Below are 16,399 nucleotides of genomic sequence, written 5' to 3' on the forward strand. Positions count from 1 at the left end.
TCAGTTGAATCAGTAGATATGTCAAAAGAATCAGCTCTTACTAATGGACTTGCTGAATGTCTAACTTTTCTTTGACGTGTTCTGCTATATACACAAAGACCATGGGCTGAAAGTCGCCTCCTTGATGTTGGCTTTGTCCTAGATAAGCTCCTTCCCCATCTTTTTGGAGTTTCCAACTACAGTTATTCAAAAGAAGTGGAACTTTGTGTTTGAATCTTTCTCATAAAATCATCACCCTCTGCTGGCTGGTTGAAAAATGACTTTCAGTTGTACCAGCATAGTCGAATAATGCGCTCGGGTCCCACGGGGCATGCCAAAATTGTTAAATTTCAAGATTTGCACCCTACTGAACTAGTAATGTTCAGTAACCCTTACTTAACATGGGAGTCATTTCATTATATGAGACTAGATAATGAAATGAAACCTCTGGATTCTAGGCCATCTCCTATTGGATTTTTCAGTGGTAATCTCTACAACTCAATGAAAACTTGCAGGAAAAAGGTAAGAAATGACTGAAAACAAACCTAAAACCTAAGGTTTAAATTAAGGAGGTGATGCACTAGAATTTAATATGAAGATGTAACACACACATAACAGAGAGGATTATATAGTTCTATGAAATACAAATAAGGCATATCTTCCTATAAAGGCTTGCACGAGTGATTTATGATAAGGTTTTAATAATGGAACTACAAAAAGAGGATAAATTACTACCTCACTTTGACTAATTTCACCTATAAACACATATCATAACCTACAAGCAGACTTACTTTTCCAAAAAAAAGGTGTTGGAATGAGACAGAAAACAAGGAATAATGGAAACATTCACAAGTTGACTTATCAAATCATTCAAAAACACACAGAATTTGTAGAAAGGAAAAGGGCTTAACAACTTACTTCATAAAGCATAATCACACTGCTGTCACTGGCATTATCTCTTCAAAATGTTGAATTACAGACCCTGTAACAAAGCTTACGACTCAAAAGATATCTCAAAACTTTGTCATAAAATCAGAACTCCCTCCAAATGAGTTAGAAAACTCATTAATTACAAAAACCCAACTCCTTGGGTCGTCTGCAGAATGATAGCCCCAAAAAGAGGACTTAATCACTTACATAATGAAGTCCTACCCCTGGGAAAACTCCATTATCTCATAAAGAACCCAATGACTCACTGATAACTGCCCTAAAAACACTCTAACAGCCAATAAACCTCCTCCAACTACCAAGGCAAAGTCAAGTTCGACCCCAAAGCCTATATTCTCTCCTAGAAGGATTCATAATGTCTAAAAAAACTTAAAGGCCATAATGGGAGAAAGATGACTCATTTCTTTGCTCTTAAACCATGAAGAGAAATTATTAAATGATTTCTAACTTTATAATTTAACTATTTCCCTTTTACAATAAAACATTGATGCAAAAACAATAATCAAAGGGATAAAAATCCCAAACTGAAGCCTGCGGATTCCAAAGAATTATGCAATCTTGAAAAGGCGTAACAAGCCTTTAACCCTAAAAGTCTTTCATTTTACATATGCATCTTTCTTTGAAAAATCTAAAAAACTCGAGGGTTTGAAGAAAATGGAGAAATTTGTTGGTCTCTGAACCGCCATGAGAAGTATTTCAAGGCATTTCTACTCCTTGCGCTATGAAAGTGTGATGTAGATTTAGCAATCTTCATGAGAAAGATGTATTGGTTTGAAATGAAGCCGTCATTGGTACAATTGCTGGAAGGTAAGCTTGTGTTTAAACTATATCTCATCTTGTTGTTCAGATTTCTTCTTTTGTTGTTGGCGTTTGGGAGTCTTCATGTGATTTTTTACATGAGCTCGTATCCTGGAACCATGAGCTAATAAAACCCAAATGGGATTTCATTATATGTCGCCATGTATTTGGGTACCACTGAAAACTACCTTGTTCTCTTAATGACTGTTGTAGCCTTGAGGAGAGGCAGTTCAAATGTAATAATCTCTTGTAGAAATGATTGGAAGAGCTTCTCATACTCAAATGATGATCAATGCCTTTATCTATCTCTGATGTTTTATATCAAAAGAAATTGCTTTGTTTCTTTTCTAGTGCTAGACTGTCCATGAACACGATTTTCTCTTAATCTCCCTTATGATATTTCATTAGGTTTATCATCCTGGCTTTTTTTTTTAGCAGGCTTTGAAGTAGAATACTTCTGTTTTTAAAGGCTGAAAGTAATATTTGATATCGTGCCTCCAAGAAAAATGTATAACTTGAATGAAATGACTGGTGGATATTGTGTACATGCTGCACAATCATAATTAATGGCCAATTAACCTGAAATAGAAGGTTGGATATATATCTTCCAACTGCCTCGGCATTGAAATAGTCCCTGTGAAACCCTTTTTATAGGAAGATCATCCTAAATGAATATTCTGCAATCTTACTTGTCCTTTTAAAATAGGTTCATTCAGTACTTGAATTGTTCAAATTCCTTTCTTCATATTACATCATTTGCTCAAAATGCTATTCATTAGAATGAACAGCATCTACATACAAGTCTACATTTCTTTCTTGAGAATCAATCTATCTCACACCAAAGCCAATATATGGAGTTGCAGCCAAGAATAATGCACAGCGACACCACTTTATCACACGCCAGTTATCCTTGTTTTGTCTAGTAGTGATATTCTTGATTTTAAGCGTCCAACAAGATTAACTTAGATTCCTTAGCAGTGGTATTTGAGTAGCCCAGCAAGTTTGTGATTAATGCCCAGAAACTGAGCCTAAAATGTGCCTCGCTAAATAAATACTAGATTGACCACTTTGTTTTATTCATATTGTTGTGGCTAATAAATTAGAAGTATTCAACCTCCTTGATTCATAAGTTCTTAACAAACACCACACAACCTTCTATGTTGACTTTGAGCCTCCATTCCATACTTTGCCTTCCTTTTGTAGATGTTGTATCTGTTAAATAGTTCTATGGCTATTAAGCTGAATATGAGCCAAAATGTTGATGGAAAGAAGACTTAAAAGAATATCTAACTTTGTGAAACAACACATGCAATCATTGTTGTAACTAAAACCATTATAGTCAATTGCATTAATAGGAGTCCCTTTCTTCATGTGTTGCAATTGTATGTCCCTTTGCTGAATACATTTGTCTTTGAGGTTCCAAAAAAAACACACTTCCTAGCAGCATTTTTAAAAAAAAATTGCAATGAAAATTTTCGTTATTGCTTGAAGTATTCCTCCTTGATTACCTCTCATACTTTCTTGCGGTAGTACACATGTTTGAAATCTACGGTGACAATCATTATTTATTGATGCAATCCTGTAGAGTAATATTTTGTGAGGTTCGAGCACGGGCTCGTGACACTCACAAATAACTTTTCTAGCTTATTTCCTCATAATGAAATGCACCAGTAGATAGAGTATGTGTAGTTATAAAGATAGGTAGTCATTGCTTAGATCCTTTGAGATCTAACATCAGTTGTTTTCATGTTTTTTGGTAGCTGATGGATATCATGGAGCTTGGAGATAGATGAGTGCACCAGGCAGAGAGTTTATAATCAGTCAAAGCAACAAGCAGTGACTGGTTATCTTTACTCTTCTTTTCTTTCATTCATATATATCTGCTTATGTATTTCCTTATGAAAGAAATTTAATATAGTGAGCTATACTCACGGCTTGTGTGAGATCTTTTCCTATTCAGCATATTAATTCATTTCATTGTTTTGAAAACGTCAATGTATATTTGAAAGTAATTAAATACAAGGACATTTCTATTATTTGAATGAAATGAATAACACTTATGTACTTTTATTGCATGTATGCTTAAAATTTTACACATGTGCAAAATTTTAGCAACAACTTCCTCTAGAATAGTACATCCCAAAGGAGTAGAGGGACCTCTATTAGTCAAATATACAACAGTATTAACAGCCTCCACCTACATGTTTAAGGTCAACCCAATATGCAACCTCATGCTCCTTGCATGCTCCATTCTTGTCTTTTTCATGCGGTCAGCCACTCCATTTTCCTGTGGAGTCCTTAGAACAGTTTTTTATCTACGAATACCATTATAGGAACAATAATCTTCAAACTCTTTGCTGCAATATTCACCACCATTATCATATTTGAGATATTTTAATCTTTTACCAATGTCATTTTCCACTAAACATTTTCATTTCTTAAGTTACAAATACATCAGATTTTTGTCTAAGGAAATAAAACCATACATTTTTAGTTGCATCAATGAATGTAACATAATAATGAGAGTCACCAAGGGAAGATACCTGAGTTAGTCCCCATACATCTATATGCGCAAGCTCTAATTTCTCATTTTTCTTTTCCTTCCCACTCTTCACAAAATTCACTCTCTTTTGTTTTCCATACACACAACTTTCACATAAATCCATATTGACACATTTCAGACTTGGCAAAACTTTCTTTGAATGAATTATTTTCATACATTTTTCACTTGTGCCCAAGTCTGTTGTGCCATAGTGTTATATCAAAATCTACAACAATTGTTTGTTCTCCCTGCTCAACTATAGCAATTGTTCCTTAACATTCATTTTTCTTTGAAACAATTAAATTAGAAGGAACAATATGACCTATACAAAGATATAAGGTGCATAATTTCACATATTTTGCTACTACAAGGGAACCTTTTGAAATTTTCCATTTTTTTTCATTAAAACTAACTAGGCAACCCTCATCACTGAGATGCCCTACTGAACTTAAATTCCTTCTTAGCCTTAAATCATGTCTTGCCTCATGTAGTAGCCAATGATTCCCCCCCTACAACTTAATCTTAACTTTTTCTTTTCCAACAATCTGATAGGGTTCATTATCCCCTAAATAAACAAGCCCGAAATCCCCTTGGACATAATCAATAAAATAAACTCTATGGGGTGAAGCATGAAATGAAGCCCTAGAATCTAAAACCCAAGAATCATCAACACTTTCTAAAGAAAGAAGCAAAGCATCCTCTTTGGATTTGTTATTGACCACATTTGTCTCTGTGTTCCCTTCGTATCTATCTCCTTTTTTGTTCTTTCGAGTCCAACAATCTTTCTTCTTATGTCCTACTTTCCCATAGTACTAGCGATCTCTCAGTCCTCTGGATTGAGAGCTCTTCCCCTTTGATTTTCCTCTTGATTCCCTATGATATCCAAAATTATTTCCTTAGTCATTCTGCCTCTGCTTTGTGCGTTCAAAGCACTTCCTCATGTAGATCCACCTAAGGTTTTCTTATGAGTTTCCTCACTTGGAATAACACCAATCACATCATCAAATTTTAAGGTATTAGATCTAGAAATAGAATTACTCATAGTCATTACCAAGTCATTCCATCTTTCCAACAATAAACACAAAATAAAGAGAGCCCTAATTTCTTCATCAAAATTGACATTCACAGAAGATAACTGACTAGTAACAGTATTGAACTCGTTTAATTAATCTGCAATAGATCCACCTTCTGCCATCTTCATATTAAATAAATGCTTCATGAGAAATACCTTATTTGAAGCAGAGGGCTTTTCAAACAGCTTTGCTAAGGTTTGCATCAACTCTTTCATCATCTTCTCTTTTGTAATGTTAAATGTCACTAATGGTGTCAAGCATAATTGAATACTTCCAAGTGTCTTTCTATCTAAAATCTCCATGCCCTCATCTGTCATAGTTCCATGTTTCTTGGTCTTTCCTTCAAATGGCTTCCTTAAATCCTTCTGATAAAGATAGTCCTCTATTTGCATTTTCCATAACTAAAAGTTATGCCCATTAAATGTGTGAACCTTCAGCTTACCCTCATTTGCCATCACTCTCACTCAATCATGAGACCTTCATGGAGAGGATAGCTAAAAAAATAACAATGACCTAGCTAAAAAAATGGCGACAGTCTAGCTCTGGTACCACTTGTTAAGATTAACTACAGATAGAAATAATAGTTACATGCAAATATAATCAATATCAAAAAATAATAAAGTGCACAAATGAGAACACAAGACACAAAGATTTAATGTGGTTCACCCAATCCCTAGGCTACGTCCACCAACAACAAGCCCACTATTATTATTATCCAATGATTACAATCTGTAATCCCTTACAACTCAATACCACCACAAGAAGCTACAATATCACCATACATTATGAAATCCCTAACCCTACGCCATTTTATACAATCTTTTGTTGCTTACAGAATTAGGGCTAGAATAAGTCATCCAATAGAAAAATAGCAATCGACACCCTTTACAATAGTAGGGTCATTTTTGGCCCTTGCCCCATCTTGGGGGCACTACCCCCAAACCCCAATAGAAATAATCCGGAGAAACCACACCAAATGAACTTTCAAGTCTGATTAGGTTCCACATCACAACAAGTATGTGGGTTGGTATTTTAAATACCCTTTTGGGAGTTTTTGCTTCCTAGATCATAACAATTCTCCTACCATGTGCATAAGACATTCGTGTCAAAAAAGGGTTATCATTATGTTTTGTTAATCGGTAAATAAACTTACATGGATTAATCACGTAGGAACTTTGGATTTGGGCTTAAAATGAACAAAAAACAATTGCTAATAGGATGGGAATGAACTCACATGTTTAATTCACATAGTGGTAAATGATGTTGTTGGTTAGTAGTGGGGATCTTTGGTGGTGTCTGTATGTCTATCGTTGCAATGTTATTGTATTGATTGAATGTTGTATCTTACTTCAAAAAAAAATTAGGTTATGCTTATCCTTGTTCCCACGGATCTCCAAGCGAGGCACTACATAACACTAATTTCCTTCACATGTCCATAGCAGTCTAGAAAAAAAAAAAAACTCAATAGCTAAGAGTGTTTTAGGTGAGTGATTTCTAAAGTACACCTTGCTACAACCATATTATTCATATAAATAACCACTTTGCTAGAATTTCATTAAGGATCAAAGCACTTAATTCAATCTCCCATGCACCTTTCAATAATGTGTTATCAAGACTACGAAAATGATAATTGCATCATCTTGAGAAAACTTATTGGATTTGTCATCTAAATTATCTTTTTTAGTTTCTTCTCTCCTTTTGCAATCTCTACGGAAGTGATCAAGCTCCCTACAAGACATTTGGATCTCCCATGGAATGTGGATCTTGAATTTTCTTTCTTTTCGTGCTTCTTGCCTCTCTTTTATTCTTCAATGAACTAAGGACCTCCTTAGTTGTTTCAAACCATATTCTCTACATTTCTAAAAGAGATTATGCCATTATCTCATCCTTCTTGATCTTAGAGTCATGGCTCTCTATAACTATTAATTGTATGTTGATGCCACAAGTCTAGCAAATAATTAAAAAGTGAAATTTAATAATTGTCCTCCATTTTCACTCTGATAAACTACAACTAGGTAACTACCATAGTGAATGTGTTCATGAGCTCAATCATGTAGATACCAACCTTCATTCTAGGGGTGTACAAATTATTTCTCAATGAAATGTTATTTTGTAAAGATTTAACCCAAATTTTTTTTTCCAAAAATTCTTCCAAAGGGTTTATGTATTGAATTCATATACTTTTACCTAAATGAATCTACAAGATAGAAACTAATAGAACCCCTCAATTCTATGTGTAGCATGTCTTAATCTTCTTATTTCATTGTGGTAGGTTTAGTTTTAAATAACCACATATCTTTATCTATGAGCATATCATTTATCTTGAGCTTCCATAACTCAAAGTTAGTATCCATGAATCTCCCCCCATCACTATAGTTGATATATATCTCTTTTTTTGTGCAACAATATTTTCTTATACACATGCTTCCAATCAATCTAGAGTTAATGCAAAAAGCAGTGTACCCATCACCAAAATTCTATTAGGCTTTACTACCAACTTAAAGGAAGCGATGGACTAAAATATATTCTATCTAATCATTAAGGGAAGATTTGTGTAGAAGTTAAATATCTCATGATCATAAAAATCATTATATAGATAGTTATACCATGACATGTTGATTTACATGGAGGAAAACCTATTCCACATAAAAAGCCTTACATTAACAACAAAGCTTAGTCATACTATTGAATAATTGAGAGGTAACAATTCTAATCATCGTGTCTTTATATGAATTTCAACAACATTTAAATTTTGAAACATTTTCTACAACAATCAAATTTTTAAACATTTTCAACAACAATAAAATTTTAGAACATTTTCAACAATATAACAATACCTACAAATCAATTACACAACCTATACAACAATCTATCCTCAAGCATCAATAAATAGGAGAAACTAAAACAAAAAGTGGTTTACTGAAACTATTATTGAGAACAACACCAAAATAGTACCAAAATTGTCCCAAATTTCAATACACCTCTATTAAAAATAGATTTTACAATTGTCATAACGCATTGTAATTTTTATTTGAGTCAACTCCTCAATTGGTGCGCTGTGCTTTAGCGTATTAAAACTAATTCAGTGATGCGGTATAACTTGTCATAATGTTCATCAATATTCCAATGTTTCTTCCCCAGTACTATGCTCGCATGCATCACAAAGTCTGCCACAACTCCCATCTTACAATGTCACAAGATGTTTACAGATCTTAATTCTAGATTCTATTAAAATCTCTTGTACGCCTCTCAATTATCTTACACACGACAAACAATGCTAATAGAAAGTGGAAGTTTCATTCCGAATATGATATCAAATAAATAATAAATCAAGACATTAGCATGTGCTTGCGTCAATAATTTTAAGCTTTCCGTGTATAATTGTTAGTCATGGAACCCTCAAACATCTCACCCCACTGCCATCATCATCACCATTGAGACACTGGCTCAAGATCAATGTAAAGTGTGGCTACATTTACAAAAAGAAATTGGTTGATTCAATATAATTCAGACACTGTCTTGAGAATGTTGAAGACAACATTACGGAGGAAAATTGCTCAAACTATATTTGACATTATCCAATTATCAATAAAAAATCTTGTCATTATTTTATAGTATTTAAACACAAGTTTATCAAGCTACTGGCATATATATATAGAAGGAAACTAGTACTTATTATATGCCACATTTACAAGCCTAGTTAATTGCCTTGTCAGAGAAAATTGTACACCAGTAATTCAAGTTGCAAATCATGTTTCATACCTCTTGGCTTGCCATTATACGAATTATTTCTTCCCATGAAGGGGAATCCAAATTGAGGGTCTCTAACAATTTAAATCATCGTTGTGATATAATGATGACAGTCCAATTCAAATACCATCTTACTCTAATTTAAATAGAATCTCAAACACACGTGGTCAAGCCAAAGTTTTTCCATAGCTACATAATATCGCAGTCTGATAATATCAACTGTATTTTATGAAAATGGTGTCCAATACTTCTAGACAAAAGATTAAAAACAAGTATAAATCAGCAAAATGTGAAGTTATTTTTCTTGTAACCGCCAAGTTGTCCACTCTTCTTCATTTGTGTATAAATATCAAAAACCAATTTAATTAATTAACATTTAATCATTCAGTTCAATCCGTGTTCAAACTCTTAAATTATCATAGAAAACGTGTGAATTATTGCCGAAAACTAATATAGATATCTTACTTTTGTTAGAAAAAAGCTGAGGGGTTCCACTAGGAAGTAGTTTTTTTATTTATTAAAAACAATTTTATTTGAATTCAAACTATTCTATTTTAATATAAACAGATTGAGTATCACAATAATGATGATTGGGATTAAAGTATGTTGAAATTTCATACCTTAAAGTAATAATCCTAAGAATAAGTGCATTTGTTTCATGTTTGAGAAGGCTCATGCACATAAGTGTTTCTTCATTGTGCCCAGTGCATATCTCCAATAAATGCTGCTCAGTTTCACATAACTAGACACTATTGAAATAGTGATCTATACAGACATCACCCTAAACATCTATTGGTGATGTCCATATAAATCACTATTTTGACAGCATCTACTGACCTAGTTATACAAAAATTCCATGCTTGTTTGACAAACACGCAGGAGCATAAATGGATGGCACGCTCATTAAGCATGGAGTGTATGTTTATACGCATGCCTCCAATACACAAATCAACATACCACACATCATCCAATATCGTAACATTACCTTCATAAGCTAATATTAGTATCTTTTAACTCGTCATTTGCTCACATACATATTATGCTTGGTTAAACTGTGCTTCTAATATTAAACAGTGCCTTGGGATTTCAGGAAATCAAAACTATGCTTCTAATATTAAACATTGCTTGGGATTACAAGAACTCAAATTTTAGCAACTTAAAACCTTTCAAAACCACATGCTTACAAATATTTGAATTTGGCCTAGAATGCTGTACTGTAGCTATCTATTCACTTCAACCCATCGCAAATCAGAACTTAACTACCATTTCAGATTTAGTCAGAAAAGCCAGAAGTAATGCATGACTAAACCCCAGTGTTGGAGACTGCATGCCAGCCCATGATATAGGGCAATAGAAACTGCAAATACAAAGCACAATTGTTAGAACTATAATCTCATTTTCTTGCAAGATTGAGACTGCAATTGACCTTCATAATTTTTACAATGGTCTGCAGAAAAGAGACTTTAAGTTTCAAAAAGTTACAAAACCATACATTAAAAGATGATCGCATCACTGTAAATTCAGCTTTTGTGATGGGTACAACAAAATTCTCCTCAATTTGCTGAATCTTGTCTGACACCTCTGCAAAATAGATACCCATATTCACACTTTGGACAAGAACATATTTAGCATCAACTCTTTCCATAAATATATAGAATCGAACAACATTCAGTTCACACCTCATGCTAACATATGCTAGAGGTTGCCTAGACTGATAAAATAAATCACTCTTGTCTAAACATAGAGCAATGTAGATATGCAACGAGCTTGAGCTATTGACAATTTAATGTAACATCATTGAAACATTTAGATTACTATCTTGGATGGTCATACGAACATTGCTATTCCACGATGTGGTTTTAATAAACGGAAAAGCAAATTAAGACATCTTTGCTGGGTTTTTGTATGGTGCTGATACTAATGAGAACCCTTCTTGCCTCAACTTCAAGCATTCTTGTTAGTTTCACCGCTAGGGACTTTCCATATTACTGACGTTCTTTCATATTTTCTGTCCTCTAGGAAAAATATTTAATGGATCTCTTTCTCCAAAGTATAGTCACTGCTGTAGGTTTGATAAACTGCAATGGTGCCCAAGAATGCCAGGAAGTTTGTCTCAAAGTATAGAAAGAGGTAATGAAAGCAGACCTACTGCCAATGAGATTATTATACTAATGTTCTTTTAGAGTTTGTCCTCTGCAATGTACATTTAACGGATCTCTCTCTCCAAAGTATAGTCACTGCTCTAGGTTTGGTAAACTGCAATGGCACCCAAGAATACCAGGAAATTTCTCTCTAAGTATAAACAGAGGTAATGAAAGCGGACCTGCTTCTGATGAGTTTATTAAGTACGAAAACTACCAATACTTCAGAGATCAACTAAACTAAATATAAATGTATTCAACAGATATTTTTCAGTTCCATCCCCTTAAAATCCATCTCAAGCATGTGGGGTTAGAACCCAAAAGATTGTCCATGATTGGCATCGCCAGTATCAGAAGTTAGCAGTGGTGCCAGAGCCCCCAAAAATGATATTTGAATGTGCAGGAGCACCAAAGTCATGTTATTCTAAAACATCACACGTGAGCTTTTCCTATTTTCCTTTCCGTGACCTCAAAATGTGATCTGCCAAAATAATACTCTCTCTTTTCGGCAGACCCTATAAATGGGTGATATATGATGAGCTCAGTCCTAAATGGAATCAAGGAGTATAATCAGCATTTGCCACTTTTAGGGTACAATGAATACCGCTGCTCTAGGTTTGGTAAACTGCAATGGCACCCAAGAATACCAGGAAATTTCTCTCTTAATATAGACAGAGGTATGAAAGTGGACCTCTGATGAGTTTAAGTATGAAAACTACCAATACTTAAGAGATCAACTAAACTAAATATAAATGTATTCAACAGATATTTTTCAGTTCCATCCCCTCAAAATCCATCTCAAGCACATGGGTTAGAACCCAAAGATTGTCCATGATTGGCATCGCCAGTATCAGAAGATAGCAGTGGTGCTGGAGCCCCCAAAAATCATATTTGAATGTGCAAGAGCACCAAAGTCATGTTATTCTAAACCATCACATGTGGGCTTTTCCTATTTTCCTTTCCGTGACCTCGAAATGTGATCTGCCAAAATAATACCACTCTCTTTTTGGCAGACCCTATAAATGGGTGATATATGATGAGCTCAGTCCTAATTGGAATCAAGGAATATAATCAGCATTTGCCACTTTTAGGGTACAATGAACCATTCTCCCAGAAGCTTGCTTTCGGTGATCAAATCTAGATGAAAATTCAAGTCTTCCCTCTCATCAAAAGCAATAAGCTTCCCAAGTCTCTAATCATGGCTCAAAGAGAAATATGAAATTCAAGTGTTCCCACTCATCAAAAGCAATAAGCTTCCTAAGTCTCTGAACATGGCTCAAAGAGAAATATGACTTAGAATGGCAGCAATGTAGTATCCTACAAGGATCCTTCAGCATTCCATCAAAAGCTCCCTCTGGTATCCAGCCATGAGCTAGTTCAAATCCTTGCAAATTAACCAAACTGGCAAAATCAATATTTAATAGTGCCAAACAGATGGTCAATGTCAAGTCCAAAACCTCGTTGGATCTTATTTACAGCTGTAATGTCAGGACCCAAGTACTGGATAACACATGAACATGGAAATAACACAGAATTGAGAGCAAAAACCAGAGATCAATGATTACTAATATGCTGTTACAATCGATACAATCAGAATATCAGATGACATGATGAGTCTTCAAACAACAGGCATCCGCATTGTAGTTACAGATGCAACAATACATATATTCTGCGCCTCCTATGAGCTGCTGTGGCACAATGCTGAGCGCAGTTATATGGTCGGACACTGATTTATGTATGATCTGATTGCTGCGAATAGATGCGCGATGACCTATGTTGACCTTCCAAATCTCTGAGTTCAGCAAAGACGGTGTCATGGGTGATGGAAACCTGAGATTATGCGCACGGTTAAGATAGGTAGTGGCAGAATGATGTGGATGGATTTCACATAGAGACCATGCATATGTGCAATGTGCTGAGAGGTGGCAGATTAGAGGGATCACAGATATGTATATTGCTGGCTATGATGATGAAGCTGCTTCAGACGGCTTTAATCTGTAGATCGTGTATACTTCTAATGTTGTTGGCTGCTGAACATGATCTGATGACCGAATATATACTTGACTGTACAATATATCCATATCACTGTATCTGCTCGATAGTGATTATTTTGCATTATGAAGGTCGTTGTAGATTCTGATTTGCTGTAAAAAAGATCGCTAGTATGATTATTGCTGCAGGCTCACAATCATATTGCCGGAACTAATGCGCTGTATACCGTTGACAGTTGATATATTTTCCGAACCACTATTACCATTGATGTGATGGTATCACTGTTACTTTCACAGATCTGGACTCAAGAGAAGAATGTGCATATTATCTGATCGGCTAAAATTTAGAAATGATTTCAATGTATGAAATCAGAACTGACTATGAGAATCACAGCATGCCAAATATTGCCAATATGATCAATCTCCAATTTGGCTGTCTATGACCTGCAAAAAATGATGAACCTGACTCCTCCAATAAGGTCACGAAGTGACTTCACCTTATTGGAAAACTCAGCACAATAGGGTGGATCTCTAACTTCCAAAACTGCTCTCCAATGCTTAATTCATCAATTAAAATTGTAGACACAAGAATTGATATGCTGTGAATCATAATATTGAGCAACCAAATGACTTACTTAAATATGCAAGGCTAGGTCCTAAATCACAAAGACGACAGTCTGAAAAGTGGGAGCCCGAATTCAAAATCATAAAGACTAGTCCTAATTAACTTATCAAGCAAGGTGGTGCACTAGCACTAGCACACCCCCTTGTGTGACAATAAATTCCTGGGGGACCATAAGAGTTAATTTCAAAATAGAATAGGTCCAGCCTAAAGCAGGGACTTGACAGTCATCAATTTGTAGACACAAGAATAGATATCCCGTGAATGATGATAATGAACAACCAAATGACTTAAATATGCAAGGCTAGGTCCAAATATGGCAGTCTGAAAAGTGGTGTCGAAATTCAAAATCATAAAGATTGGTCCTACTCCTGACTAAGCAAGGTGGTGCAATAGTGCACCCCCTTCCTTGTGTGACAATTAACTCCTGGGGGACCGTAAGAGTTAATTGCAAAATATAATAGGTCCAGCCTAACACAGAGACATGACAGTCTCCCCTTCCTGGAAATGCTTGCCCTCAAGCAATCGCAAATTAGGATGCTCTAGCACAAAAAATGTTGAGAGGGGGTAGGGTGAATCAGTGTTTTAAACTTTTTAAATGCAAGAAACCAAGAAAAATAGAGAAATAGAGTAGAGAGTGTTGGCACATTTGTCATTGATTTCTCCCTGGCAATATGTGATGTTGCCTATAATGTTTTATTCATCAGATGTCTTTCCTTGATCAGATTTGTACTTCTCTGTCTTGTTTGATTGTTTGGATCTGAATTCCTTTGAATCTGGATGATGCTCGGCTTTGTCAGATCAGATCACCATTAAAAATTCCATTTCAGACTTCTCAGGACTATTACAAATTCTGTTTGAGACTTGTCAGGATTGTTACAAATTCTGTTTCCAGAGTTAGTTGTATATGGATAATGCTCAGCTTTGGTAGATCAGTTCTGAGTTCGATGGTCTGCTAATGCAGCTTGTCCTTAAGAACTTTCTCTATCAATGGCAAATTTGTTGATGCTTTATCTGACATGTTTATGAAATATCTTGTCTTCTGTATTGTTGACAGTTCTTTTAGGGGCATCTGGAGAACTGAAACTATCTAAGCTACATTGAAGAAATGCATGGCATTTTTTTGTTGGGTTTTGTCAATCATTGAGTCAATATTCTTTTCTTCTTTTTTCCTCGGGGAGGCAAGGTTTGGTGTATGAAAGAAATATATGATGTGCTGTTTTTCTTGATAGTGTATTCATGACTTCTGAAAATGTCCGTTGTTAAAAAGAGGTTACAGCAAGGGGTGGAATGTTATTAAGAGGCATGGGCGCAGTATTCATGCATGCAATGTTGTTGGTGTAAAAATCTAATCAATTTTTCATGGTATGAGTGTACTGCTGCACAAGCTCACTACAATATGACTAGAGCAGTAATGTTCGAAAAGGGGGCTTAGATTCAGATGTGCATGTGTGATATGCATCGGAGATGTAAAAAATTCTGAGTTGGTTGTAGTGCAGTCATTAATGATCCACATGAATTTCATATGGCTCTTCTTCCTCAGAAATACTTTTTGTTCTGAATGTTTCACGTTGAACTTCTGAAGATGCAAATGTCTCACCAAAGTTTCTTCTTTCAAAAAATTGCTGTTGATTTCTATGGAGTTGTAGCTCAAGCAGGGGGAGGAGCCACTGCTGTTTTCAGAGTTGGTACTCTTTAAAGTGTTGGAGCTCTTGTATGTAACTGGATTGGTGGCCACTGTGTTGGATTCCTTTTTTGGTTATAATAGCTTTTTATTGGCTGTGGTTTTTTACCTGGAAGGGTTTTCCATGAGATATATATTGTTTCTGTTAAGTGTGTAGGATCATTTTCTACAAATGTAATAACACTGCCATGATTTTTGTGTTCCAAATGTCAGTTGAAAGTTATATTAATATGCATAGAAGAGACATGTCTCATGAAGAGACATGTATTTATGGTAATTTATAAATTAATCATCAATTAAACAATATTAACACATACACACACACACACACACACAAACACACACACATATATATATGAGGATTTGTCTAATTGATGATTAACCAATAACCATAGAAGGATTATGTCTAGGTCAATTCAATCCGACTGGAGCTACAACATTAACAATTCCTCTTAGCTAGGGAGGATTTTTATACAACTCATTATGCTTTCAAGCATATAGAGAGATATCATCTCAATATGATATTCTTGGAGTGGCATATATAAGGATATCAACATATATCCATCAACTCAGATGTTATCTTTTGATATCATCTGACGTATGATTCAACAAGAAATATCAATCATTTGATATTCATCATAATTATATTCTCTTGGTACATAATTATAATGTCTACCAAAAGAATATGTTATATCCTAGAATGATATGGGTTATTCGATTTTCGGCACACTTTGGGATAATTATTGAATGCAATATATCAAATAACAACCTTGATCTTAGGAACAACAAGGTAGTCTTCATTATGACAACTATCACAATCTCTGGCACACCCTGGGACATCAACTTAATGTAGACTATTGTGATATGATAG

The 16,399-nt window shown here is 35.0% G+C and overlaps 1 protein-coding gene across 1 annotated transcript in view; it reads right to left on the reverse strand.

Moving 5' to 3' along the window:
- Nucleotides 1-10,061: 10,061 nt before the first annotated feature.
- LOC149558486 (single-stranded DNA-binding protein WHY1, chloroplastic-like) overlaps nt 10,062-16,399 on the reverse strand; it is a 164,796-nt gene continuing 158,458 nt past the window's right edge. Inside the window, exons 7-8 of the mRNA XM_089832692.1 lie at nt 10,583-10,671; nt 10,062-10,447 (exon numbers count right to left, since the gene is read on the reverse strand). Coding sequence (XP_089688818.1) covers nt 10,394-10,447; nt 10,583-10,671 — 143 coding nt within the window. The 3' untranslated portion in view covers nt 10,062-10,393. The remainder of the gene's footprint in view (nt 10,448-10,582; nt 10,672-16,399) is intronic.

The sequence above is a fragment of the Cupressus sempervirens genome, chromosome 5, assembly GCF_028749045.1.
Source record: "Cupressus sempervirens isolate cs-2001-9-10 chromosome 5, ASM2874904v1, whole genome shotgun sequence".
In the NCBI taxonomy this organism is placed as follows: Eukaryota; Viridiplantae; Streptophyta; class Pinopsida; order Cupressales; family Cupressaceae; genus Cupressus; species Cupressus sempervirens.